The sequence below is a fragment of the Acinonyx jubatus genome, chromosome B2, assembly GCF_027475565.1.
Source record: "Acinonyx jubatus isolate Ajub_Pintada_27869175 chromosome B2, VMU_Ajub_asm_v1.0, whole genome shotgun sequence".
Lineage (NCBI taxonomy): Eukaryota > Metazoa > Chordata > Mammalia > Carnivora > Felidae > Acinonyx > Acinonyx jubatus.
The window spans coordinates 32,158,024-32,183,269 of NC_069385.1; the positions used below are offsets into that span (position 1 = coordinate 32,158,024).

General features: G+C 41.2%; 1 protein-coding gene across 3 annotated transcripts in view; it reads left to right on the forward strand.

Annotated features, from left to right (window-relative positions):
- Positions 1 to 587: 587 nt before the first annotated feature.
- STX7 (syntaxin 7) overlaps positions 588 to 25,246 on the forward strand; it is a 41,452-nt gene continuing 16,793 nt past the window's right edge. For all 3 annotated transcript variants that reach the window (XM_015074351.3, XM_027056878.2, XM_053222236.1), the window contains exons 1-2: positions 588 to 731; positions 7,326 to 7,460. In XM_015074351.3, the coding sequence (XP_014929837.1) occupies positions 7,376 to 7,460 (85 nt within the window). In that variant the 5' untranslated portion in view covers positions 588 to 731; positions 7,326 to 7,375. The remainder of the gene's footprint in view (positions 732 to 7,325; positions 7,461 to 25,246) is intronic.

Consider the following 25,246-nt stretch of genomic DNA (forward strand, 5'->3'; position numbering starts at 1 on the left):
ATTAATTTGCCGAATATGTCTTTCACCAAAAGCAATCGATGCTTTTATCTAACAATTACATTACGTTTGAATATTTATCATCAGAACATTCTCTGCTCTTTTCAAACCCCGTTAAAACTACTCTCTATCCTTCAGAAATTCTTAGAATGGCCTGTACGTGCTATGAAAACTTGTCTACTAAGTGGGCACACGGAGGTGACTCTTCACTTATTCTGTCATTGTTCCTGCTAGGATTGCATATTTGCGTTAGCATTTTTTAATGGATCTGTGAAAACGTTCTACTTGCAGACTAAGGACAAGATGGGCAGGACCTGATGGGGCGGGCTCAAGACCCGAGTGTAGGGAGGCCGCCATCACCCGATAAAGACGGCTGCTTCATTCCCTCACCTTGTTTATTGCAGGTTGGCTAAGGCGTTAGCCTTCCATAATTCAAGGCCTCAAAAAAAAAAAAAAACACACAAAAAAACACAAAAAACAACCTCCCTTGCAATTTTCTTAGTACCCCCATTCCCAGCTTAGAGACCCAGGGGGCGTAGCAGAATGGCTGTCATTCAATCCCGCTGGCCAACGGGAAGGGAGCGAGGCCCGCCTCCTTCCCAGCGCTGTACTGCGGGCATGCGCACTGGGCGTCCCAGCGCCACCGCCCATCAGCTGAGAATCTAGCTGGGGGCTCTGGGGCCGGTGGGTTCCTGGGGCCTGCGGAGGAGGAGGAGAAAGCCGAGGAGGCTGGGGTAAGAGGAACCTGGGGAGGGGGGTGGTCCCTGGCCCGCAGCCCCAGAGGCGCGAACTCCCGGCGGCTGCCGCGCCTCCTTGTTTGTGAGCGTGGTCAGGTGGCCGCCGCCCTGCGCTTTGCGGCTGTGGTCGGGAGGCGGAAGGCGGGCGCTGCCCCAGCCCCGGAGCGCTACCGCTGCTCACGCCCCCGGTCAAGCGGGTCCCGCCGGCCTTGCCGGCTCCGCGAGCCCTGCGCCCGCAGCGCCGCATCCCCGCCGCCTCCCCGGCCGCGCTGGCTCCCGCGCACCCTCGGGCGGGGCCGGCGCCGGGGCCCGCTGGGGCGGAGCTCCGGAATCCTGCTTCTGCCTGGAGCGAGCAGGACTTCGAGTGACCTCTTCCTCTTTGCAACTTACAGAGTTAGAAGACACAGTTTAAAGTTCTCTTCCCGAATACAGAGGAACTGAAAATAGATGCTGCAGTAAAGGAACCATATGCATTTATTCGGGGGCAGCTTGTAGTTGGTTTTGTTTGGCCTGAAGACGACCTAACTTTCTTTGATCTTCTCCGTACGCGTCATTAATTGGTTTACGTGAAGACCTTTAAAAACACGTAAAATATTTCAAGGTCCTCCCCGGAACCCCGGCTTCTTGTTTTTTAGGTCGTTACTTTGTAAAAATTCAGACACAGAGGAAAAAATAACATTACCTTTCTGGTCAAATGCTTTATTTGTTTTTCCTCTCAAGTTTCTTGTATTTGTTTGGCTCTTCTATACATATTTTGTTTAATTCAGATAATTGTATTTTAGCTGTAACTGTATATAATTTAAAACTCGAACAGAATCTGGAAGAAAATGATGATGAAGTGCTGTGCTGTTGAGTAATGTTGCAGGTGGACGTTTCTTCTGGGGGCAGCCTCAGCCTCACGCGGGCAGACTTCTAGCAGGTATTCAGCAGTGTCTTGTGATGTGGACGCCCTCTGCTTTTCAGGCCTCCTTGAGAAGTTCGTCTCAGACTGTGACTAATTAAGAATTAGGCTCTAGTTTCAAACTTTCTGTAGAAGTTAATATAATACCATTGTAACCCATTAATGATTGCATCATTTTTCTTAAGCTTTTTACTTGTGCTTCTCCCGATAACGCAGTTGTATCTACTTTTGGTTTGTGCTACTCCCGATAAAACAGTTATGTATAGTTTTGGTTAGGATACCAAACTTTAGTTCAGTGCTGGGGGTGGAAAAATAAATTATATGAAACATCTGCAGGAAGTCTGAGTAAAGTTTGCCACGATTCCATTTAATTTGAAAGTTTAGTGTATGAGAAGGGTGAAAAGTAATCCTTGGTATTGTGAATGAAGCCGAATAGTATAATAGTGCAACGGACAGAGATGCTGAGCTAAAGTATTGGGTTAATTTGGTTTAGATAGAGAATGCTCACGGCCATAGAGTGATCACCTTCATGTTCGTGGAACATCTATGCACCTGATACTGCAAATTCCACAAGGTGACAAGGTTGTCTTGTGCTTATATCCCCAAGGTAGGGACAGATAATAACACACTAACTAGATCGTTTTATTTTTTTAAAGGTTTTTTTAAAATTTTTTTTAATGTTTATTTATTTTTGAGACAGAGAGAGACAGAGCATGAATGGGGGAGGGTCAGAGAGAGAGAGAGAGACACAGAATCTGAAGCAGGCTCCAGGCTCAGAGTTGTCGGCACAGAGCCCGACGCGGGGCTCGAACCCACAGACAGTGAGATCATGACCTGAGCCGAAGTCGGATGCTTAACCGACTGAGCCACCCAGGCGCCCCTAACTAGATCGTTTTAAATGACGATTAGCACCACGATAAAGGAAATTAGATAAACAGAAAGTGGCAAGAGTGGTGACTTTTCACTTTAGATCCGAATAGTCAGCAAAGACTTTTCTAGCATGCGATGAGACCTTGCTGGAGTAAAGGAGCCAGTCATGTGGAGATCACGGGAAGAGCCTTCTAGGGATAGAAAACGCCACTCCTCAAAGGCCCTAAGGCAGTAGTAAGCCTGTACATTTAGGATCTAAAAGAAGACACTGGAATTTAATATCTTAGAATTGGTATTATTTATCCTCAGACTAGGTATGTGTTCTTTTAGGAAATAGGTACATATTTATTAAGCACCTCTTACATAACCAGGTAGCGAGACTAGAGTAGCTCACAAAAAATACACAGCCTTGCCCCTCTGGGAACGTATATTTTAGGCGCAAGGGGTGGAGGGAAGTCCAGTGTTTTATGCTCGTACTTCCACTTCAAAAAGTGAAACTATTTCTATAGCTCCGTTTGTGTTCGATTTATAGAGCATGAGATGTATGCTTAATAGGAATCTAGGATTCTGCAATGTGTCCGGTATTACCTGGGGGAAGTGTTTGACAATTACAATTTCACAATTCCCTTTGTTCTTTTATTTGTGCTCTCCAGAAAGTCTTGAGAATATCCTCATTATGAGTATTGCACTTTGATCCTCCCTTTCCTTCTTTCCCTTTATAGTGTTAATATGTTTTCATAGAAAAGTAATTGCTGAGATGTCTACATGATCACTATTCAATAGAACTTTATGCTGTGGTAGAATGTTCTATATTTCTACAGTGGTTGTTATAAGCTACTGGCCTCACATGTTATACTTGAGGACTTGATAGAGCAGGTATAGATAATGAGTTATTGTTATTCTGAGCAATAAAACTGGGAATTCTGATTGTTCTTTCAAAAATATTCATCAACAGTGCTTTAGTGCTTGTTAACTCCAGCCAGGTGCTGGAGACTGAAGTAGACACCAGCTATCAGAATAACGTGGTTGATTCCAGGCCAAAATGCAATGATCATAAGCTTTTGATGTCAATTTATAGTTAGCTATAATTATAGTCCATCTATCTGTATATATGTTTTTGCAGTAAAGTCATTTGGCTCCTTTATTTCTCATGTTTTGTCATCAGAAAGACCAACCATTGTTGTCTCTTAGATATCACTATTGGCAGAATAAGAGAGAAAAGGACTGAGCTATTCATCTGTGTTACCTTGATCTACTCATATAGTCATCCCAGGTCTGTTTCCTCATCCTAAGAGTAGAGTCTGCAAAAAGGTTAATGGATTGGGCTCACCTGCCCTGAGTTTTTGTTACACAATGAAGCAATATGGTTTAGTGTTTTAAAAATATGGGCTGTAAGATGTAGTTTCAAATTTTAGCTCTTAGATTAAGCAGGTTACTTATTCTTGTTATGCCTCAATTTTTTCATGTGAAATATCAGAATTACAAGTGAACCTATCTCAGAGATTTGTTGTAAGAATCAACTGAGAAAATAAATGTAAAACAATGCTTTGGAAATACCAGTTAGCCATGGTTAATCTTGTTGAGTTTTTGTGTATCTTTCTCTTCCATCATCTGCAAATTTCTTTTCATTCTTCACTCAACACAGAGCTGAGTTAACAGTCACTGTGCCCTTTCTCTAAAGAAATTCCAGCCAATCCAGCAGCAGCAACAGCTCTTTGGATGAATGGAGCCCAGTTATCTCACCTGTAGGAACTTTCACTAATTTAGTTGCTTGAGTAAAGAGATGAGGAAAACTGGTACTGTTTGTAAATAATTGGTTAATTCTCTGAAGAGGAAAAAAAGGGGCCTTGAAAAAAACACAGAGAAGGCTTAGGTTAGGCTTGCATGAGTTTTGAGGCTTAAGGGGAATGCTATAAATCTATGTATGTTTAGGAAGGAGCCTCCCGAAGAGAGTCAATGAGAAACATTTCCTCATTCATTATGTCTGTGTTGGCTGTGAGACAGTTTTTCTAGAGATCTAGTTGATAGAGGAAAAGGAAAAAGAAAGATGTCATTGAGCCAGGAGAGAATTGCTCCTATCTATGCAGTGAAGTATTATTTGGTAGTGAAAAGGAATGATGTATTGATCCATGCCAAAATATGGATGGACCTTGGCAACATGCTAAGAGAATGAAGCCAGTCACGAGAGAGCTCATTATATGATTCTATTCATAGGAAATGTACAGAATAGACAAACCTATGAAAACATAAAGTAGATTAGTGGTTGCCTACAGCTGGAGAGGTTGCAGAGAAATGAAAAGTGACTGCTAGTAGGTGTGGGCTTTGTTTGGGGGTAATGAAATGTTCTAAAAGTGATGTGATGGCTACACAAGTTTATGCATGTTCTAAAAACACCAGTAGGCTTGGGACGCCTGGGTGGCTCAGTCAGTTGAGCGTCCAACTTTGGCTCAGGTCATGATCTCACAGTTTGTGAGTTTGAGCCCGGCGTTGGGCTCTGTGCTGACAGCACAGAGTCTGGATTCTACTTCAGGTTCTGTGTCTCCCTGTCTCTCTGCCCTCCCCTGCTTGTGCTCTCTCTCTCTCTCTCTATCAAAAATAAGCATTAAAAAATTTTTTTAATAAAAATAAAATACCAATAGAATTGCTTTTTTTTTTAATTTTAATTCCAGTGTAGTTAACATACAGTGTTATATTAGATTCAGGTGTATGGGATTGTATACTTTAAATGGGTGAATCTTGTGGTTTTGAATTCTATCTCAAGCTCTTACTGGAAAAAAAAAAAAACATGCAGAATTTAGAGATCTAATTGGTGGTTTGTGGGATGCTTGTGATAGTGTTGGTTTCATTGAATCCCCAGGTCCTGTCTTCTCCTCTCTGGGCCCCAGCTCTTTAGGTGGCTGCAGGCCTAAGTGCAAAGCTATCTGCCACCTGCCGAAGCAGTTCTACCACCTGAGTTGAGATTTGGGTCTCTCTGGATGACTTGGTGAGATCCGAAGGGCCGGAATAGTTAAATTGGACCTGTGGATCAATGAAGGAGAATGAAGAGTACCTAAAAGCTCCAGGAATTGCAGGGTGGCCAGGCACGTTCCACGATGCACCAGTTTCTGACATGGAGCCAGTACTGATCTACTTATCCCAAAAGTTCTACCCTTGCACTTCCTGCCGGCACCGACCCTAAGAACAAGACACACATTTCCTTGTGCCCTCTTCTCCCCTGCCAGAAATCTCCAGTGCTTTCTTATTGCCATATATTCAATCTAACCCTCGTTTCCAGCGCCCTCTTTCGTGACTTTAGTTTTGTGTGGTAGCTGTCATGGGTAGCTTTGGAACCAAAACCCTGGGGCTGAACCCCACGTCCAGCTGGTAGGTGGGTTCAATTACCTTTATCATTACTTAATCTTTGTTAGCCTCAGTTTGCTCATTGTTAAAACAAGGTTTATTTGCTACTATCTACTTTAAAGAGGAGATTTTGAAAATTAAATTAGACAATCTATGTGAAATGCTTTTCATTTCACAGATATGCAATACACATTGGGTCATTCCTCTCTTTCTATGCTGTCTCCCACTTGTCCCCACCATGAATCATCTGATCCAGGGTTGACTGGCACCCACCCCTTTCTTTGAGAAATGACACACTGAGTTTGCCTTTTGCGTATGTTCTGGGTCTACCCATCCCAGGCTTCATGTCTTTGCCTTAGTCACCCGCCATACCAGTCATGCCCAGTATCCAGATCTTCTGCTTGTGTTTTGTTAATTCTTTCTAGATAGGAGCCATAGTGAAATTTCCTTTTCCCAGCCTCTCACTTTTGCCTGCACATGACCTTTTGCTGATTTACGTTGCTTTTGCTGTTTTACTTTATCCACTCTTCTAAATGACACACTTGAATTAGGCAGGTTCTTTATGTTTGTTGTTTTGTTCGCTTGCGACTCCCTAGTGCCCATTTGATGCCAGGCATGTAGCTGACTCTCAGCAGAGAGCTGCCGGACAAATTGCCTGCCTGCAACTTTGCAGCCTGCAGCGTGCTCGGTGGAAAGATGGGCGTGGTGTTGAGTCTGTGCTGGACACAGTCCTGTATGCAGGGACACCCTTTCCATCCTTTTTTCCAAACCCCAAGAGGTGTGTGGTGTGTGGACTGAAGAAGAAAATTCCTTCTTGCCTCCTTCCTGTCGCGGTGCCCCAGCTTTGCTTCCTGTCCTGATGCCAGCCTCGGGAAGAGGAGAGCTGTTCTCTTTGCTCTGTTGGAAGGTGTGATGAGCATTTTATGAAACGTTCCTTTTTTTTCCCCCCCTCACTTGTCAGCCGTGCCTCTCTCAAAGTGGACCTTTCCTATTAAATTTGGACACCCGCTAGTCATATATTCCTAAGCTCTTCCTGTGTGTGTTAAATTAGATATGGTGACATTTCTGGGGACACCCTGCAGTTTGTGTACCATTTAATAGATATGTAAATAGCTGTTCTGTGTCGGGAGTTGTTTTAAATGTTGGAGAATGAAAGATAAATAGCATGTGGGCCCCGCTTTATAGTTGCTTGCAGTTCAGTTAAGGAGAAAATATACAAACAATTAAGAATATACACGTAAAAGGGATTTGGTTACTTTTACTTAAAAGTTTTCAAAGGGAATGTACAGTTTGAACCTTAATTGTTTAACATGACTGTGTCCTTTGAAAGCCAGTATTTTTGAAAGCCATGAGAATTTTTCTATTTGATGTGTCCCTTTGCTATATTTCAACCCTGTTAGGTTAATCAACCTCCCAGATTGATAACTTTGAAACTTAGGCCAATGCTTTAAAAATACAATTATGTGACTTCTGTTTTTTAGGTGACTGCTTAGGTGACATCTGATGAAATTAGTGAATAAGTAAATCAGCTATGTCTTACACTCCGGGTGTTGGTGGTGACCCTGCCCTACTGGCCCAGCGTATCTCTTCCAATATCCAGAAGATCACACAATGTTGTAAGTAGAAATTTAAGTTGACATCACTGTTTTTAATTCTTAAAATTGGGTTCATAACAGGACAACTCCAGTGACTGAGAGCAGGAACAGATTTTAGAAGGTTAGAACTCTTAAAATGAAAAAAAAAAAAAAAAGAAAAAAGAAAAAGGCCAGAACTCTTTGGAGTGAATACAAAAGACAATAATATTAGAAGAGATAACACTTAATTGCATGTTTCTGTAGAGTGCCAGGCACATAATACACTATTTCATTAATGAAATAAAACTTTGAAAGGATAGATATTTGGGGGACCTGGATGGCTCAGTTGGTTAAGTCTCCTTTTTTTTTTATGTTTATTTTTGAAAAGAGAGAGAGAGAGAGAGAGAGAGAGAGAGAGAATGACTGGGGGAGGGGCAGAGAGAAACAAAGACAGAATCCAAAGCAGGCTCTGGGCTCTGAGCTGTCAGCACAGAGCCTGACACAGGGCTCGAACCCACAAGCCATGAGATCGTGACCTGAGCTGAAGTTGGATACCCAACTGATCGAGCCATCCAGGTGCCCCCGTCCTACTCTTGATTGCAGCTTAGATCATAATCTCATGGTTTGTGGGATCAAGCTCCTTGTTGGGCTCTGTGCTGACAGTACGGAGCCTGCTTGGAATTCTCTGTCTCTCTCTCTCCCTCTCAAAATAAATAAAAATAAACTTAAAAAAAAAAAGGATAGAGACTTATATTTGCTTTAAAACCATCTGGTTCTAGATGAGACTAAAGAGACTTGTTGACTAAATTCCCTAGGTTTGGAACTGGGGAGCCCTACAAAGAGTTTACGTTTACTTAAAACAGGGAAAGGGAAAGGGAACATACATAGTCTAAAGGACTGTGCCCTTAAGGAGCAGGGATTAACTGACGAGGGGACGTTTTAATCCATTGAGGCAGATCTAGAAGATAACTCAGGGTTCCCACAAACAACTGTGCTACACCTATCAAACACAGTGCTACTAGACTAAGCCCATGTAGCATTTTATTGGAAATTATTACTCCTTGGGAGACAGATACAGATATAAATTTTTTAAAAGATCACTGTAGCAGATTTGAGCCTATAGTTTTTTTTGTTGTTGTTGTTTCACATTTTGTTTCTGAATCATAGCTAATCACATGAGGACTATTCTAGTCACTTTGTAGTAGTCAGTATTCTGGCCCTTTGGGCATTAACTGAACTCTCTTTTGGAGTGCGTTAATACAGTGTTATTCTTTAGCTTAGTTAAAGTTTACTGCTCTCTTTACCAGAATGTGTTAACACACTGTGAAAATACAGAATGTTTTCAGATGACCAAACCATGTGTTCTTATCTAATCATTAACTTCCCAGAAGTTACTACTCTACCCAAGTGATTTCAGTGAAATGTCAGCATGTTTTGGAGGCAAAAGGATTAAAAGGATTAGATTATGGCACTAAAAAAGTGCTGTTGTGCACAGCGATATGCTATAAAAGCCAAAAAAAAATAAGAATTTTTCTCTTTGTTAGAAATAGTGCTGGTCTGCAGCACCTGGGTGGCTCATTCAGTTAAGCATCTGACTCTTGATTTTGGCTCAGGTCATGATCTCGTGGCTGTGAGATCAAGCCCCATGTCGGGCTCTAAGCTAAGCATGGAGCCTGCTTTGGATTCTCTCTCTGTCTCTGTCTCTCTCTCTCTGTGCCCCTCCCCTCCTTTCTTTCTCTCTCGCTGAAAATAAATAAATGACGTTAAAAAAATATATATATTTCTGGTTTGCCTCAGGCTAATGTGTGAAAATTAAGAGAGACTGTAATTTTAAATTAGATGTGTGGAAAAGTCAGGACCTTTATGCAAGAAAGGAGGCCAGGAGGCCTTACTCCAGAGGACAGTGCAGGTCTTCTGTGCTGGGAAAGATAAATGCATTAGGAATTCTAGGAAGAGGAGGAAGAGTGACTGTGGGCTCTGAGATTATAGAAGCAGTAAGCACCTAGTGTATGAAAGATACACGGATTGGAGATTATTTGTGAGCTTGAACTGGTAGGAGGTAAGAGTTCACTTAAATCAAGTCATGTTCCCGAGAAAGATTGATTGATCTGCTAGATGGGAAGTGATAAATTGAACAAGAGTTGCATACTCCTGGCATAATTGATAGGTAAGTATGTGACTGCACTGTGATTCAGGGCAGCTTTGGTGTGTGGGGAGGGTGGTGGTAAGACCCACAACTCTGCCTTGTGGAGAGGGGCCAAGAAGCCTGGGACCATTTGGCCGTGAGAAACCACAGTCCCCACCTGCAGCTACTGAAGCACGGTCTTGTGTAAAATACAAGAAATGCATTCTGCGTGATCATGAAGGCCTTCGCAAAGGAACAGAGCAACAGTAGCCAGACGTCAGCTCTAGGAGGAATAGGGCTTTTGAATAATCCTGGTTATTCAGGAATGGAATGGCTACCCTCAGGAGGAGTGACCAGCACGTGGTGGTCAGATACTATATCTCAGGTCTGGTGTTGAGAGGTTTAAACACTGGAGTAATGGTTCCAACTGAGTGACTTGTAATTATGATATTCTGCCTTCATTCAGCAAATAATTTATTGAGCACCTACTACTGGCCAGTCATTGTACCAGACCCTTGGGAATCCAGCAGTAAGCAAAGTCCACAAGGCCCTTTTCTCATGTGGGTCATAGTGTAAGGAAAAGCAGAGGGTTAAAAAAAACATTAATGAACAATATGGTTTCCTGTGATGAAAATGAGCATGCTGGGAGAGCAGGTGACTGTGGGGAAGCTGCCATAGCTGAGCTTGTCCTCTGAGGGAGTGAGAATGAGAAGGCGCTGGTAGTGAGAAGATACAGGACAAGAGCATTTAGATGGAGCCAGGGAGCTGGCAGTAAACTCCTGAAGCAGTCCACAGCTTGGGGTGTTCAGAAAATAGGAAAGAGAAGTCCAGTGTGGCTGGAACACAGCACCTGAGGCAGGAGTGGCTAGAGAGGAAATCAGAGAGGAGACTGAGCAGGCCACCCAGAGCCTCAGAGGCCGTCTGGGGAGTTTAGGTTTCATTCTAAGAAGGAAGACACACAGTCATATTGCTTTGGCTGCTGCTGCTTAGAAAATAGACTTTGGAGAATTTGGGGTGGGGACACGATGGCCATCTCTGGGTCTGATGAGGGAGGTGTTGGCTTGTACCAGGGTGGTGGCAGTGGGGACAGAGAACTGATGGATATTCTTTGGAGGCAGAGCCAGCAGGATTTGCTGCTGAGTGTGGGTGGATTAAGAGTGAAAGAGGGTAGTCCAGGGTGCCTGCGTGGCTTTTGTGTTAAGCAACCAAGTCGATAGTGGTGAGTATATACTGAGGTGAGAAGGACTACAGTTCGGAAATGGGGAGAATTTTGTTTTGGCTAAGTGAAGTTCGAGATGTCTTTTAAAGATCTAAGGGGAGATGCCAGACATCTAGTTTAGATACATGAATTTGGAGATCAGAATGATATCGGAGTACAAATGGTATTTGAAACCGTAGGTCTAAAATAATCACAAAGGAGTAAGAGAAGAGAGCTGGAGCATTAAAAAATGTAGAAGCCTGGAAGGCAGGGAGAAAGTGTGAAGAATTAGAGTGACCAGTGAGGTAAGAAGAAAATCAGGATATGGTGGATTTCCAGAAATCAAAAAAAAAAAAAGAAAAAAAAAGTTTCAAGACTGAGAGAGGCATCATCTGTGTCTAATGCTGCCAAGAGACTAAAAATTTTAGCACTGAATTTGATGAGGCAAACTGGTGACTTTGAAGAGAATGGTCCTCTGTTCGTGTTCTGAATGTAAATGAAAAAAAAAAAAAAAGAGGGAGAAGGACTGACCCTTTTTCAATTAAAGAGACTTCCTAGAATCCTACTCACCTCTGCTTGTGTTATTGATCAGAGTTTAGATACAGTCACATAGCTACACCTAGCTGCTAGGAAGGCTGGATTACAGTGTGTTCACTAAAATTAGGTCTTGTTCCATTTAAGAAGGGAAAAACCAGTATTTAGTGGGCAACTGGCAGATTCCACCATGGAAGTAGAAAGAGGGCCAAAGAAGTGGTTGCATTTTTCCACCACAAAAGAGAGAATCCAGTGAGAGTATAATTGCAAAAGAAAGGTCTCTGAAGGCGAGAGGGAGAGGGAAACAGATCACCAGTGTTCAGTTTGCCTGTCGTCCACTGTACAAGTCCAGGCAGAGTGTGGGGTGGACGGTAAGTGTGGTGGGCAAAGAAGGGAGAGTTCCTGTCTGAGTGAGCTGTTCTTAAATGAACTAGGAGGCAGAGGTATCAGACAGGGAGTGGGATGGAAGGCTGTTGGACGTTTATGGAAAGAAGAGAAAGTGATGAGTTGTAGTTTTGACAGTTGAGAGGATTGACATACCACAGAGGTAACGAAGGGTTGTTGGGCAGGTTGAGTACTCATTTGAGACTTGGGGTCTTGAATTTAGTGAAAACAATCATCACTATGTATTGTTTCTAATTCTGAGATTCACTGAATGAATGAAGGGAAATTTAGATTAGGTAGAGTTAGTTATTGGTAAAGATCTAACCTACCAGCCAGTGCACATCACCGATAAGGACTATGAAGAAATCACGTGGAAGTGAAAGGCAGAAGTGTGAAATTTCAGTTCATTTTTTTCCCATCTGGCAATGCTAATTATACCATGATCGAATAAGATGGTACTTTGCACCACATTTAGGTGTTTCTCTTTACATCTGTGTCTTGTAAATTTGTGTCAGTACAAATTATCTACTTGTAAAAAAGAAATCTCTGGAGAATATACTGTAAGAAGGGTAAAACCCTTGTCGTTAGAATATGCGCATCTGTTCAACCAGAGCTAAAGTCTTCCTAAACACTTCAGTGGGGAAAGTTTATTTTCATATTAATTTTGGTTAAGATCAGTGAAAAATTATAAAATATGAACTTGTATAGTTGAGTTTATAACAAAAAAACAGCAATCGAAAATTTTTGATTCTTGGAGGGATCTAAGAGTAACATATATGAAGATTAGAATTTTTTTTAACTAGTGTATTCTGACAGGTCTCTTTTGCAAAGAGTAGAATAGATGAAATACAATGTTTTTAAGCTTTTTTTTTTTTGCCTTAAGGTAGTTTTTGTTCAAAATAATCTGTAGTCTTATCAATTTGCTTTGCTAGTAAAGTATTTAAACCATATTACCATAATTTAATTTATATTAAACAACATATATAAATATTGTAAATACTTAAATATAAAATATATTAGAAATAGATTACATTAAAATAACAATTTTTTGAGTGAGTAATAGATATAACAAACTAGAATTTTATTAGGGATTTGTCTGTGGTAAGAAAAAAATTCTTTTTGTCTTAATGAAACTATTTGAAAATCTTCCTGAATATGGAATTTTATTGATAGATCATATGTAGGGCAATGGGGTTGAGGGGGAGGTAGAAGCAGTGAGGAAAGTTATTTGATTCCCAATGTGATCTTGATTAAGAAAATATTTTTATCCTATGAGAGAAGGTGTTCTGTTGACTCTGTCACAGAGTCAGCTAGGTATTTGTGCCCCAGCTGCTCCATCCTTTGCCTGTGGCATAGACAATACTCCGTCGATGGCCCTACCATGACATCCAGTCTTTCTCAACCCAGCGCTCCAGGCAACCATTCCCAGTAGACTGGAGTTGGCATGTAAATAAACAGTTTGTTATCCCAGGTCTAGAAGATCATCGTGCATCAAAGAAATGCTTAGATTTAACTCTCAGCTTTGGATTGAGACGTTGACAAGTAACATTTTTATTAGTAGTATCTGGAAATGATACACCCATGTACTCTTCATCACCTGTCTGTATTTTTTTTTTTTTTTTTTTTTTTTTGAAGCAAACTCCTACCAGCGATGCATAGTACAAGGATAAGCAAGCCTTTGTGGGTTGCAATGGCTGAGTCTGTTATATAAGGTAAACCAGAGTAGGATATTTTCCCTGGGGCCATTAATCCTTGCACAAACAAACAATATAGACAAGCGTATTCAGAACACACAGAAATAACTCATGTTTTTGAAAGAAGCAGAATAAATATATTGAAAACCATCACATAATTAAAGACATTTTTTTTATCTTTAAAAAATAGAACTATAATGCATAGAGTAGTGCACCAACTATTAGGGTATAGCTCAATGAATCATCTGTTACAATACCACACATGCAAGTACAACATTACCAGCCCCCTGAAGCCCTTCTCATGTGTCACCCACTCCATACTCTAAGAAGATAACTTCTAACATCACTGATTAATATTGCCAGTTTCTTCACTTTAATAGAGTCAAGTGTTATGTTTTATGTTGGACTTCTTTCTCCCTTTCTGTTTAAGCAGTTCATCCATGGTATTACATGTAGCTATAGGTCATTTGTTTTCATTGTTATATAGTATTCCATATCCAAACAGACCATAGTCTATTCTTTCTACTATTCATGGACATTTGGAGTATCTGGGTTTTTTATTTGTCTTTATTTTTTTTGCTATTATGAACAATGCTGAACATTCTTACGTGTTCTTTTGTCTCATGTGTGTACCTAAGAGTTGGGTTGCTGAGTTATAGGGTATGTATGTGTTTACCTATGGTAGTTACATAAAGTAGTTGTACCAGGTAATACTCCCACCAGCTAGTGTATCAGAATTCATTTTGCTCCAAATCCTTGCCAACATTTGACATTTACAGTCTTAACTTTTATCCATTCTAGCCATAGTTCTGTCTCATTGTGATTTATATTGCAATTCCCTGATTAGAATCAGACTTTTCAGAATGTCACTGAGTTAGGAAAATGAATGAGACAGTAGGAAACGTTTCTAATTAAGCTCTATGTGAGTGCATGCACATTTCCTGAAATTGGATCCCAATGCCAGTGTGACCTTGAGTAAGCTCTTTCACTTTCCAGGACATGATTTTCTTATATATATTTTCTGTGGGCTGGCTTGTGGCCTCTCTTGACATTTAATAAGCTACAACTCTAACCAACGCTTTAAAGAATCTTGAAAGCTCTTCTAACATATGCAGGATTATTCTCTTTGTTACTAAGAGACAAATTGCCATATCTGGATCCATAACACATACTTTTAAAATTCCATAGGGGCACCTGGGTGGCTCAGTCGGTTGAGCATCCGACTTTGGCTCAGGTCATGGTCTCGCGGTCTGTGAGTTCAAGTCCCGCATCGGGCTCTGTGCTGACAGCTCAGAGCCTGGAGCCTGCTTGGGATTCTGTGTCTCCCTCTCTCTCTGCCCCAACCCCCCCCCACTCATGCTCTCTCTCTCTCTCTCTCTCTCTCTCTCTCTCTCTCTCTCTCTCTTTCTCTCTCTCTCTCTGTCAAAAATTAATAAACATTAAAAAAATTAAAAAAATAAATAAAATTCCATAATTGAAATAGCCTTGCCAAGACTAGCTAGAGTTCCACTAAGACTTACGTATTACTTGTAAGAATTAGAAGATGGGAGAGTTGTAGTCACAAGGGATTCTGGTATGAATCGTGTCTATATTAATTAAGGTATGAATTCAAAGAAGTTGATAAATAGAATGTATTGGCAGCTGACCGTGAAACATGGCCATTGAAATAAAATTTTCACCAGCGCTAATGAGAATTCTGACATTTGAGTATTTTTAAAAAAGAATAATCTGAAAGAGAGTCTAAAAGTTAAGCCTGTGGAAAATGAACAAATTGGATCTATTGGTAACATAAAATATACCGAGTCGAATTTTATGAGTACAGGAGTTTTCTGCTAAAATATGCATAATATGTCATATGTACATGTGTGTTCATTCCAGAAGATTTGGGAAAGCAGAAACTTCTAGGGAGGTATAAAATGTGTGACCTTAAACCCATGTCGTGAAGGTTAAGGGAAGGTGACTGGAAATGTTTATGCTGAATCTTCATTGTTTCATTTTTTATCATTTATCTCCTATTGATTGGTTCTACATAGACTGTGTAGAGTTGCAAAAATATTATTGGTTTTCTTTGTGTTGTACTTAGCTCTCATTCTCTGTGGGTACTTTGCTTATTTATTAAAAAGAATCAGTGCTTGGCTCTTGTCCTCATAAGGTTCTTAGGATTTGAGGTGACATAAAGTCTGTATAAATGTGTGAGTCCTTTGGTTACTTTTGAGAGTGAACACAGCTATTTTGATTCGAGTCTAGTGAAAGAGGCACTTGTTTTTGCATCTAACACATGACTGCACAGAGGGGAAACTAGTATCATCAACTTCTCTTTTTTGGTGCCTGGGCACACTTTTCTTTACAAAAGACCTCAGTCCTGAGGAGTTAACAAATTTACTGGAACTGTGGATTTACCTAGGAATTGGGGATGTTCCTTTTTTTTTTTCTTTTTTTTTTCTGGGGTGGTCTGTTGGTGGCTATTGGTGGATAGGAAGGTAGTTTATAGAGGAGGAGTTGAAACCTCATTCTCTCTCCCTCTCTCTCCTTCCTTTTCCCTCCCTCCGACCCTCTCCTAACTTGCTATTTGACATATCTACTTTTAACATCATACATCTGAAAATGTTTGGTTGGATTTTTTTTTTTTTCCCTTGAGGAGAAAAACTTTAGTAGCTTTGATTTCATTGTTGTAATTTTCTTCATGCCTAAGGTGTTGACACAGAATAGAGAACTAGGTGTGGAAATTAATGTCTTATCCAAGAGAATTTTCAGAGAGTGACAACTTTTCTTTTCCCTGGTGGCTTTTCCTACATGACTGAACATGAGTGCTGTTTATGACTGAATGTGAATCTAATGGCTACAGAAGTATTTATACATAGATTCTTTTTTTTTTTTTTAATGAAAACGAGGTCACTGTATGCTTATTTTATTTGCTGCTTACGTTTTTGTCTATTATGGCCAAATAATTTTCCATTATATGAGTGTGCCACGCATCATTTAACCAGACCTGTGTTAATGGACATTTTATCCTAAGATTACATATTTAAATGTTGGAGAACTTACCATATATGCTTCTTCCACACGTGAATCCTTCTGAGGTCTATATAGATAAAGTGTGATACTGATTAAATTCTCATGTATCTTTCTGCACCCATCTTATTAAAAACATTATAATATTCTTTTTTTTTAGACTATAAATATAGTCAATATGCCTAGTAGTTGTTTATTACAGAGTAGCCTCTGTTTTATTAAAGTTTGTGATGGGTTGTGTAGCAGCCTCTCAACTGCCTTGTGGTACAGCCTGTCTGTGCATTTAGTGAGCTCAGTGTTGGTGTGGGAGCTGAATAGCAGATGTAGGCCAGGTGGTTTAGTTTTGGTTTCCTGCAGTAGCTTTGACACCTCTTGTCCTCATCTCTTGGACTCTTTTTTGTCATTTCTCTACCAATTACTGAGCAGTATTTTCCATTAAAGAGTAATTGCCTTTTATACTCTTCTAGACTTTTTCCCAAAGCTGTTATTAATTGATTTGCCTATTCATTTATTTGCAAGAACCTAAAAGTCTTACGAAACAGTGTTCTGTAAGTCTTGGTACATTTATTTTTCCCAGTCTTTCTTCTTGTTGGAGTGTCATTCATTATCTTAGTCATTATTTGAAGAAACCATTGTTGCAGGAGCATGTTACTGATACTGAGTATGGCCATCTACTTCTCTGGGGTAGTTTGGTCTTTATCCCATTTAAAGTCCAAGAGAATGCCCACAGACAATAAGATTCCCTCCTAGCCTGTGGACTATTATTTTCTTATTGAGGACTGTGAAAGCTTTTAGCTAAAAAATCCAACTCAGCCCTGCTTATTTGTGAATACACAGAGCTGTTGTGCTGTTGGAGCTTGGGAGGAGAGCTGGGCAGGATGGCCCAAGTGATTTTAGTTGTATGCTATTGCCTGTACACCTTGCTTTGTTCAAAAATCTCTAGAAGGTATGTAAGTTGGTATCTTTTAACTACGGGCATACCTGTGGAGATACTGGGGATTTGGTTGCAGACCAATAAAGTAAGTTAAATTTCCATATCCCAGTGCATATCAAGTTATATTTATACTATCCTATAGCCTATTAAATGTACAATATCTAAAGAAACTATGTACATGCTTTGACTAAAAAATGCTTTATTGTTAACCATACTGACCATCACCTGAGCCTTCAGGGAGTCAGAATCTTTTTGCTGGAAGAGGGACTTGCCTCAAAGTTGATGGCTGCTGACTGAGCAGTGGTGGTTGCTGGAGGTTGGGGTGCCAGTGGCAATTTCTTAAAATAAGATGACAGTGAAGTTTAGTGCGTCACTCGACCCTCCCCTTCACGAACGGTTTGTCTGTAGCGTGCAATGCTGTTTCGTAGCATTTTACCTATAGTAGACCTTCTTTAAAATTGGGAGTCAGCACTCTCCAACCCTGCTGCTACTTTATCAACTAAGTGTATGTAATATTCTAGATCCTCTGCTGCCATTTCAGCAATCTTCACAGCATCTTCACCAGGAGTAGATCCATCTCAAGAAACCACCTTCTTTGCTCACCCATAAGAAGCAACTCCTTTTATATTCAAGTTTGACCATAAGATTGCAGCAACTCGGTCCCATCTTCAGGCTCCACTTCTAATTCTAGTTCTCTTGCTGTTTCCACCACACCTTCAGTTACTTCCTCCACTGGTCTTGAATCTTTCACAGTCATCCACAAGGGTTGGAATTGACTTCTTCCAAACCCCTGTGAATACTGATGTTTTGACCTCTTCCCATGAATCACAAATATTCTTCATGGCATCTAGAATGGTGAATCCTTTCCAGAGGTTTTCAATTTATTTTGCCCATATCCATCAGAGAAATCACTATCTGTGGCAGCCATAGCCTTATGAAATGTGTTTCTTAAATAATAAGACTTGAAAGTTGACATGACTCCTTGATCCATGGGCTACAGAATGGATGTTGTGTTAGCAGCAACGAAAACAACAGTAATCTCATTGTAATCTCCATCAGAGCTCTTGGGTGACCAGGCACAATTGTCAATGAGCAGTAATATTTTGGAAGGAATCTTTTTTCTGAACAGTAGGTCTCAACAGTGGGCTTAAAATATTCAGTAAACCTTGTTGTAAACAAATGTGCTGTCATCTAGGTTTTGTTGTTCATCTATAGAACACAGGAAGAGTAGATTTAGCATCATTCTTAAGGGCACTAGGATTCTTGGAATGGTGAATGAGCACTGGCTTCAACTGAAAGTCACCAGCTACGTTAGCCTCTAACAAGAGAGGCAGCCTGTCCTTTGGAGCTTTGAAGCCAGGCAGGGACTTCTCTCTAGCTCTGAAAGTCCTAGATGGCATCTTCTTCCAATATAAGACTGTTTCATCTTACATGAAAAATCTGTTGTCTAGTTTAGCCACCTTCATTAACTATCTTAGGTAGATCTGGATCTGGAGAAAGGATGTTGTAGTAGGGGATAACAAGTACAAGGGCCCTGAGGTGGGAGCAGAACTGGGGTGTTAGGGGAGTAGAAAGGAGGCCAGTGTGCACAGAGCTCAGAGGGAAGAATAGGAGCTGGGGTGGGGTTAGGTGAGGCCTTGCAGGCCATTGTAAAGGCTCCGGCTTTTATTTCAGGTAGAACAGCATTTTGAGCATTTGAATGAATGGAATGCGGAAACATAGGAGAATTTTATCATATAGTCAGCATCACAGTTTATTTGATCTAGATAAAACTCAAAAGGATTCATGCAGCCTAAATTTTAAGTTCCCCAACTTTTTTTTTTTTTTAAGTTTATTTATTTTGAGAGAGAACTCAAGTGGGGAATTAGCAGAGAGAGGGAGAGAGAGAATCCCTAGCAGGCTCCACAGCACCAGCGCAGAGACTGATGTGGGGCTCAAACCCACGAACCATAAGGTCACGACCTGAGCCAAAGTCTGGTGCTTAACCAGCTGAGCCACCCAGGCACCCCAAGTTCCCCAACATTTAAACACACAGTCTTAGGATAAAATGTCTGTTAACAGAGGTTTGCTTTAATGCTGCACGACACATTTGTATAATAGGGGAGACACGGTTTCAGGCTCTACTAGAGTTCTAGATTTGTCAAGCGGTTAAGATAAATGGAGAGAGGGGCTGGAGGAGGGTATATGCAAGAGAGTGAATAAGATGACTGACCATGGGGTTGAAGTTGGGCCAGGAGGCGAGTGAAGACGTGGGAGGATGGGGAGGACACTGGCAAAGTGGTAGGACCAAAGGATGGAAGGTCCTGGTGGGGCAGAGGCTTGTTGTTAGAGCCAGGGTACCAGTGGGAGTGAGCAGGACGTACAGGAGGTGGTGGTTTGTAAATAGTGTGCATGACAGTAAGATTACAGAAGCGTTACAGTTACTGGTAGTGAGCCAGCATTCCATGTGATCTTGCAGTGTGTGCCTAAGGTAGAATGGGGGACAAGGTCTTGGGGTGGGGCATGCAAAGCACTGAGCCAGGGTGGCGGAAGGGTCATCAACGTGTATGCTGAAATCATGGAGAACTGAGGCAGGAGTCTAGAGTGACCATGAGCCAGGAGCTAAAACCATGGGCCAGTGAGGTAGCACGGCCGAAGAACAGTTATTACAGCTGTAATGGGGAGTGGGGACAGGGTCTGTGTGTCCATTCTGTCTCAGGCTCCTTCTCATTTAGTCTTGCCTTCTGAACTTGCCTTTCTCTTTGAGTTCCTCAAGTTTCTGTTTTACCAGTGCCTGGTACCTAGCCATTTCATCTACTTCATCTAGTTGGGATCTAACTTTAAAATTGCAGTGGCCTCAATGAGTTATTTTGGGCTATAATTTTCACCCCAGCTAGATTGTGGCAGCCTTTTTTCCTGCTGTGTTTTCTTCAAAGGGAGTTTTGCTGTTCTTTTCTGAATTGTTATGGTCTTTTTGTGTGATTGCTGTATCTGTTCTTTTCCTCTTACTCAACAGAATGAATTTGGTTTTCCAAGGGGGGGGGTCCTGTGAAGGGAGATGGGGGCCGAGACCCTCTGCCCAAGGGCTCATTACTGTCTGCCATGCCCTGAGGCACTGTTACTTTCACTCCTGCCTCTTGAAACCTCCTCTTGTGTGACAGGTCCTCCCCCTCCAGTTCTGATGCCCCCCCCCCCCATCACCATGGTGGCCCCACAACACACAGCTACCTTTTTGTAAAGCATCTGCCTGCTCTTCGGGAAAGAACTTTCAGAGGTCAGCAGCCTGCGGCCTCTAGCAGGGCCCAGGATCCTCCTTCCTCCTCCGCCAGGGGGGTGTCTGGTTCCTTCTCAGCCCTGTTCCCGGTCCCACTCAGAATGTGAGCGTACTTTTCTGGAAGTGGGTACTTGCTGGTGACATCTTGGAGCTCTGCCTCCTTTATCCCTTAGGGATCCCACTCATGTGGCTTCCCACTCAGGATCTGCTCTTTTCTGTTGCTTTGGGCCACATGGATATATTTTTGAGAAGTTTTTGTTGTCCTCATTTCTCTGAAAACAAAACTTTTGTGGGTTTCCTCCCCCCCTCTCTTTTTGTTCTCTGTAGCTTCCGAAGGGAAGAAGAGGGAAGATTCAGGAACAGACTTACACCATGTCCCATTTTCAATCCATGTTAGCAACATCTGAGTAGCAATGTCTTGGCAAATGGATCAGAAATTAGGAGTGAGGTAACAGTTCAGAAATCACTGCCATACAAACTGGAGGTGAATTCATGACATGGCTAACAACACTCGGCTGCTTTTGGAGCAGAAGGAGAATTAATGGGCCATTTGGTGGATGACAGAAAGGCAGCTTGTCAAGAAGGTGGGCTAGGGAGGGTCAGGAAGGCTGGAGAGCTGGAGGAGTAGGGCTTGGCCACTGGCGAGTCCTTGCCTGGGTTTGCTGCTTACACAAATCACCTTCTCAAGGGACCATACCTGCCTCCGGGCTTTCCTTCCTTCTGATTCTAGGCTCCCTCGGAGTAGGTAAGCTGAGCAGATCCATGTGATAAAATGTTAGCACTGAATATCTTTGCTAAGAAGAGTGTGTAATGTTCCAGCCATCTTAGAAATCCAGAGTCTTGTTTACATACAGTTTTCAAGCGGCTTGATTTTGTAATTTGTTTTTAAGAACCATGCCTCAGGGGCACCTGAGTGGCTCAGTTGGTAGAGCTTTCGACTCTTGATTTCCGCTCAGGTCATGATCTCACAGTTGGTGAGTTAGAGAGCCCCACATGCGTAGGATTCTCTTCTCTCCCTCTCTCTCTCTCTTCCGTCCCCCGCTCATGCGCTCACTCTCTCTCAAAAAATAAACATAAAAAAAAAAAAAAAACCAGGAACTGTGCCCTCAGATTTAACTCTTTATCAATCTACAGTAGCTTTAAAATACCCTACATTTCCATTTTGTTAATCTACATGCCTTTCTACATTTGAAATATCTGGGAAGAAAACCAATGAGAGATTTAAAATTAAATGTATTTGGAGTGTTCTGAATTTGAGATAGCTTGCAGGTGTGCTAGTTAGTTTCAGGAAGGAGAGCACAGCAAACCAGTGGGCTTGGCCTCTGGAGGCACAGACTCCATAGCGGGCTTCTCAGCTCAAGACTCATCCTTATCTTCCTCTTACCCCTTTTTGTCTCCACAGTTTGCTTCAGTTCTTTCACCGACAAAGAAGATAAGCTGCCTATCCAGGTCACAAGACAGAGCATGAGATAGAGAGGATATTGGAAAAAAGCCCATAATTATTTTAGTAGCTGTCTTTCAGATTCTCTGGGGGGGATTTCCCACTTGTGATACACTTTTTAGAAGTATAATACTGCACACGTTTCTTAGTTTTTCTTGATATATGAAATAGTCCCATTTCACTCCATTTTTGTTTCTTAAAGCCTTTTTGTGTTGATACTTTTTCCAACTAGCCGATAAGATTTTTTATGATATATTACCCTGTGGACCTTGTACTCTGTAATGAACCTAACCTAATGGTTCTAACTTGAATTATAGTAAATTTACCAGTGATAGCATCTTTCGTTCTTACAGAGGTCTGTGCCGTTCCAAAATGTTTTCATATGTATCATTCTTCTGTAGTACTCGAAAGTACCCTTTGAAACAGGTAGAGGGATTGATTGATAGATGAGAAAAGAGTGGAGGAGGAAAACAGTTTATTTCTTTCAACATTTAGTTGTTTTCTAGTTCAGTTTCAATTACATCATTTGTACATAACTGCTAGGTACTTATCACTGTCAGGCAACTCTTCCCTTGTAATTATAGGATATAACTATTCTGTGTCCATTGATACATCGTCTCTGCAGTTCTCGTAACTATATCAGAAATGATGAAGTCTCAGTACCCTCCTAAGGCATGGTTCACATGAGTTAGCTAACATATGTTAATATTCTTATTGTTGGGGCGCCTGCGTGGCTCGGGTGTCTGAGTGTCTGACTCTTGATTTTGGCTAAGGTCACACAGTTGTGAGATCAAGCCCTGCATTGATCATGGAGTCAGTTGATCAGCATGGAGCCTGCTTGGGATTTTCTCTCCCCCGCCCGCCCCACACCCCCTCCCACTTGTATTCTCTCTCTCTCTCTCTCTCTCTCAGAATAAATAAATAAACATTAAAAAAGAATTTTCTTATTCACTTCTGACTTTCAGGAGAAAGACATAAACCCCTTCGTACCATTAGTTGTCCGTGTATTGAGTTCATTCTTACAATATCCAGTACAAAGTGCTTACACGCATCGTTTTCTGTTGAAGTTCATGGCAATTGAGAAAGAGGTAATTTTCTCTCCGTTTGACTGTTGAGGCAATGATAGCTTAGAGAGATTAGGTAAACGGCTGAAGGTCAGCAGCTAGGAAGAAGTGAGGTCAGGTTTCCAAATCAGGCTGTCTGGCTCCAAGGCTGCTGGCTGGTCAGCATTATACTTCTGAGTGTGGTGTGGCTGACACTGAGTCAGTCTCAACATCACCTGCTCAAGGGTTTTCCTAGCCACAGTTTTGTTTTGTTTTGTTTTGTTTTGTTTTGTTTTTTTTCTGTGATTGGCTGTTACAATTCTGAGTTGTTTTTTGGGTTGAGCAATGGGAATATTTACTCTTAGAAGAGAAGATAGCCGTATTCTGTTTTTTGGAGATAGTTCTTTGAATGCACTATGTGCCTGTTAGGGCTGGCCTAGTTGCTCCCTCACGCCGGCCACTCTCACTGGTCAGACAGCATCCTCCCACACCCCAGAGACCTCTGACAGGTTGGGACATTACATAGCCCCTCATACCAACTGCTGCCTACGATGGCAAAGATTTTTATTCTTTGCAATGGAGCATTTTTCTTAAGCACTCCACTAGATGGCAGCAGACCCGCGTGGAATAGAATAGGTCTGTACTGAAGTAAGAGCCAGAAAGGGGGACTGCTTTGTTTTTGAGGAAATACTAATGTACCTTTTCTGGATGTATAGGTAGTAGTATTCTCTTTATGTTATAGAAAAGTGGGCTGTATTCTTTAAAGTCACCTCTCTAGAAGTGTAATGGTGCAGGTAATGCAAAAATAATGTGTTCATTGCATTCTTATAGAGGTGCATCTTGATTTAATCGTACCTCTGTGTATTAGGTGAATTTTTCTTTGAGACCCTGTTTATGGTTATGTAAAGAATTTGTTCCTTAATTTTCATGTTTCATGAAACTCTGGAGGGTACTCTGCAAAAATTTTCCTCCAGTGTGCAACAAAGTAACTGTAATTCTTTCTAAATTAATGAGAAAAGAGCAGCCCTTGAAATAATCTGTCAAACCAGCACCTGTGATGTACTGATTACTTATTCTTTCTGAAAATTGCAGAAATTCAACTCCGCCTTTACATGCCTGCTTGGTGAAAAATTTGCAACATTGTTAAATATTATACCACATAGGCTTAGTAACATAGTGAGTACTTAGTACATTCAAGTAACACACTGACTCAGAGTTTGTGAATACAAAGTTTTAGCAATTTTTACTGATTTAGGACAGGGATTGGCCAACTTTTCTCTAAAGGGCCAAAGAGTAAATATTTTCAGCTTTGTGGCCACGTCTGGTCTCCTGCATATTCTTCTTTTTTGTTGTTGTTTGTTTTTGGTATTTTTTTAAAATTCTTTAAAAATGTAACAACTAGTCCGAGCTGGAAGGCAGTACAAAACAGGCCATAATTTGCTGACACTGATGTAAAAGGGTAACACCAGTCATTGAAAATGAGGTCTCTGGAATCTTGCCAGTTCATAAGATCTGAAGAAAGGACAGGCATTTATTTCCTGATCAGTTGTAGCCAGGCTGACCAGCCTTTGTGATCTACCGAAGGGCCATGAAACTTACAGCTCAATTCTTTATTCCAAGTTAGCATACACTTATTTTTGTGTTTGCTTGCTTGTTTGCTTTGGCATACATACACCTAGATTATGCAGTAATCTTTTTTAAAAAGTCTTTTACTTCTAGCCCTTGTAGCACACTGAAAATATTGTTTTGAAAACCCCCAAATCCACATTTTTAATCTTAGCTCTTCTAAATAACTGATTTCTTGGACAAGTCAGTTATTCCGTCCGATTCTCAGCATTTTTGTTTATAAAATAGGATTAAACTAATGCCACATAATACTTCTCCTAAGCTTGATGCAGTAATTTCAGCTATGTTTCCATCGGCCTTTTGTCAGATCACATGATACCTTTGAGCCTTAAGTGTAGAGCTCTACAAATTAAAGGATCACCTTGAATCAGTGTTGACATTCTAAACCCCTCCCACTGTGCCTGATACATAGTGAATACTCAGTAAATGTTGAATAAATGACTAGTTGAGCACCCTTCCTTTTCTTAACTCCCTTCTTACAGATGCTTTATGTTAGAAATACATATCCTTTCTTACATAAGATTTGTTCTTCCTAATGCCCTTTTGTGGTCAGTTTTTAAAATATTCATTGAGTGTTGGGGTGC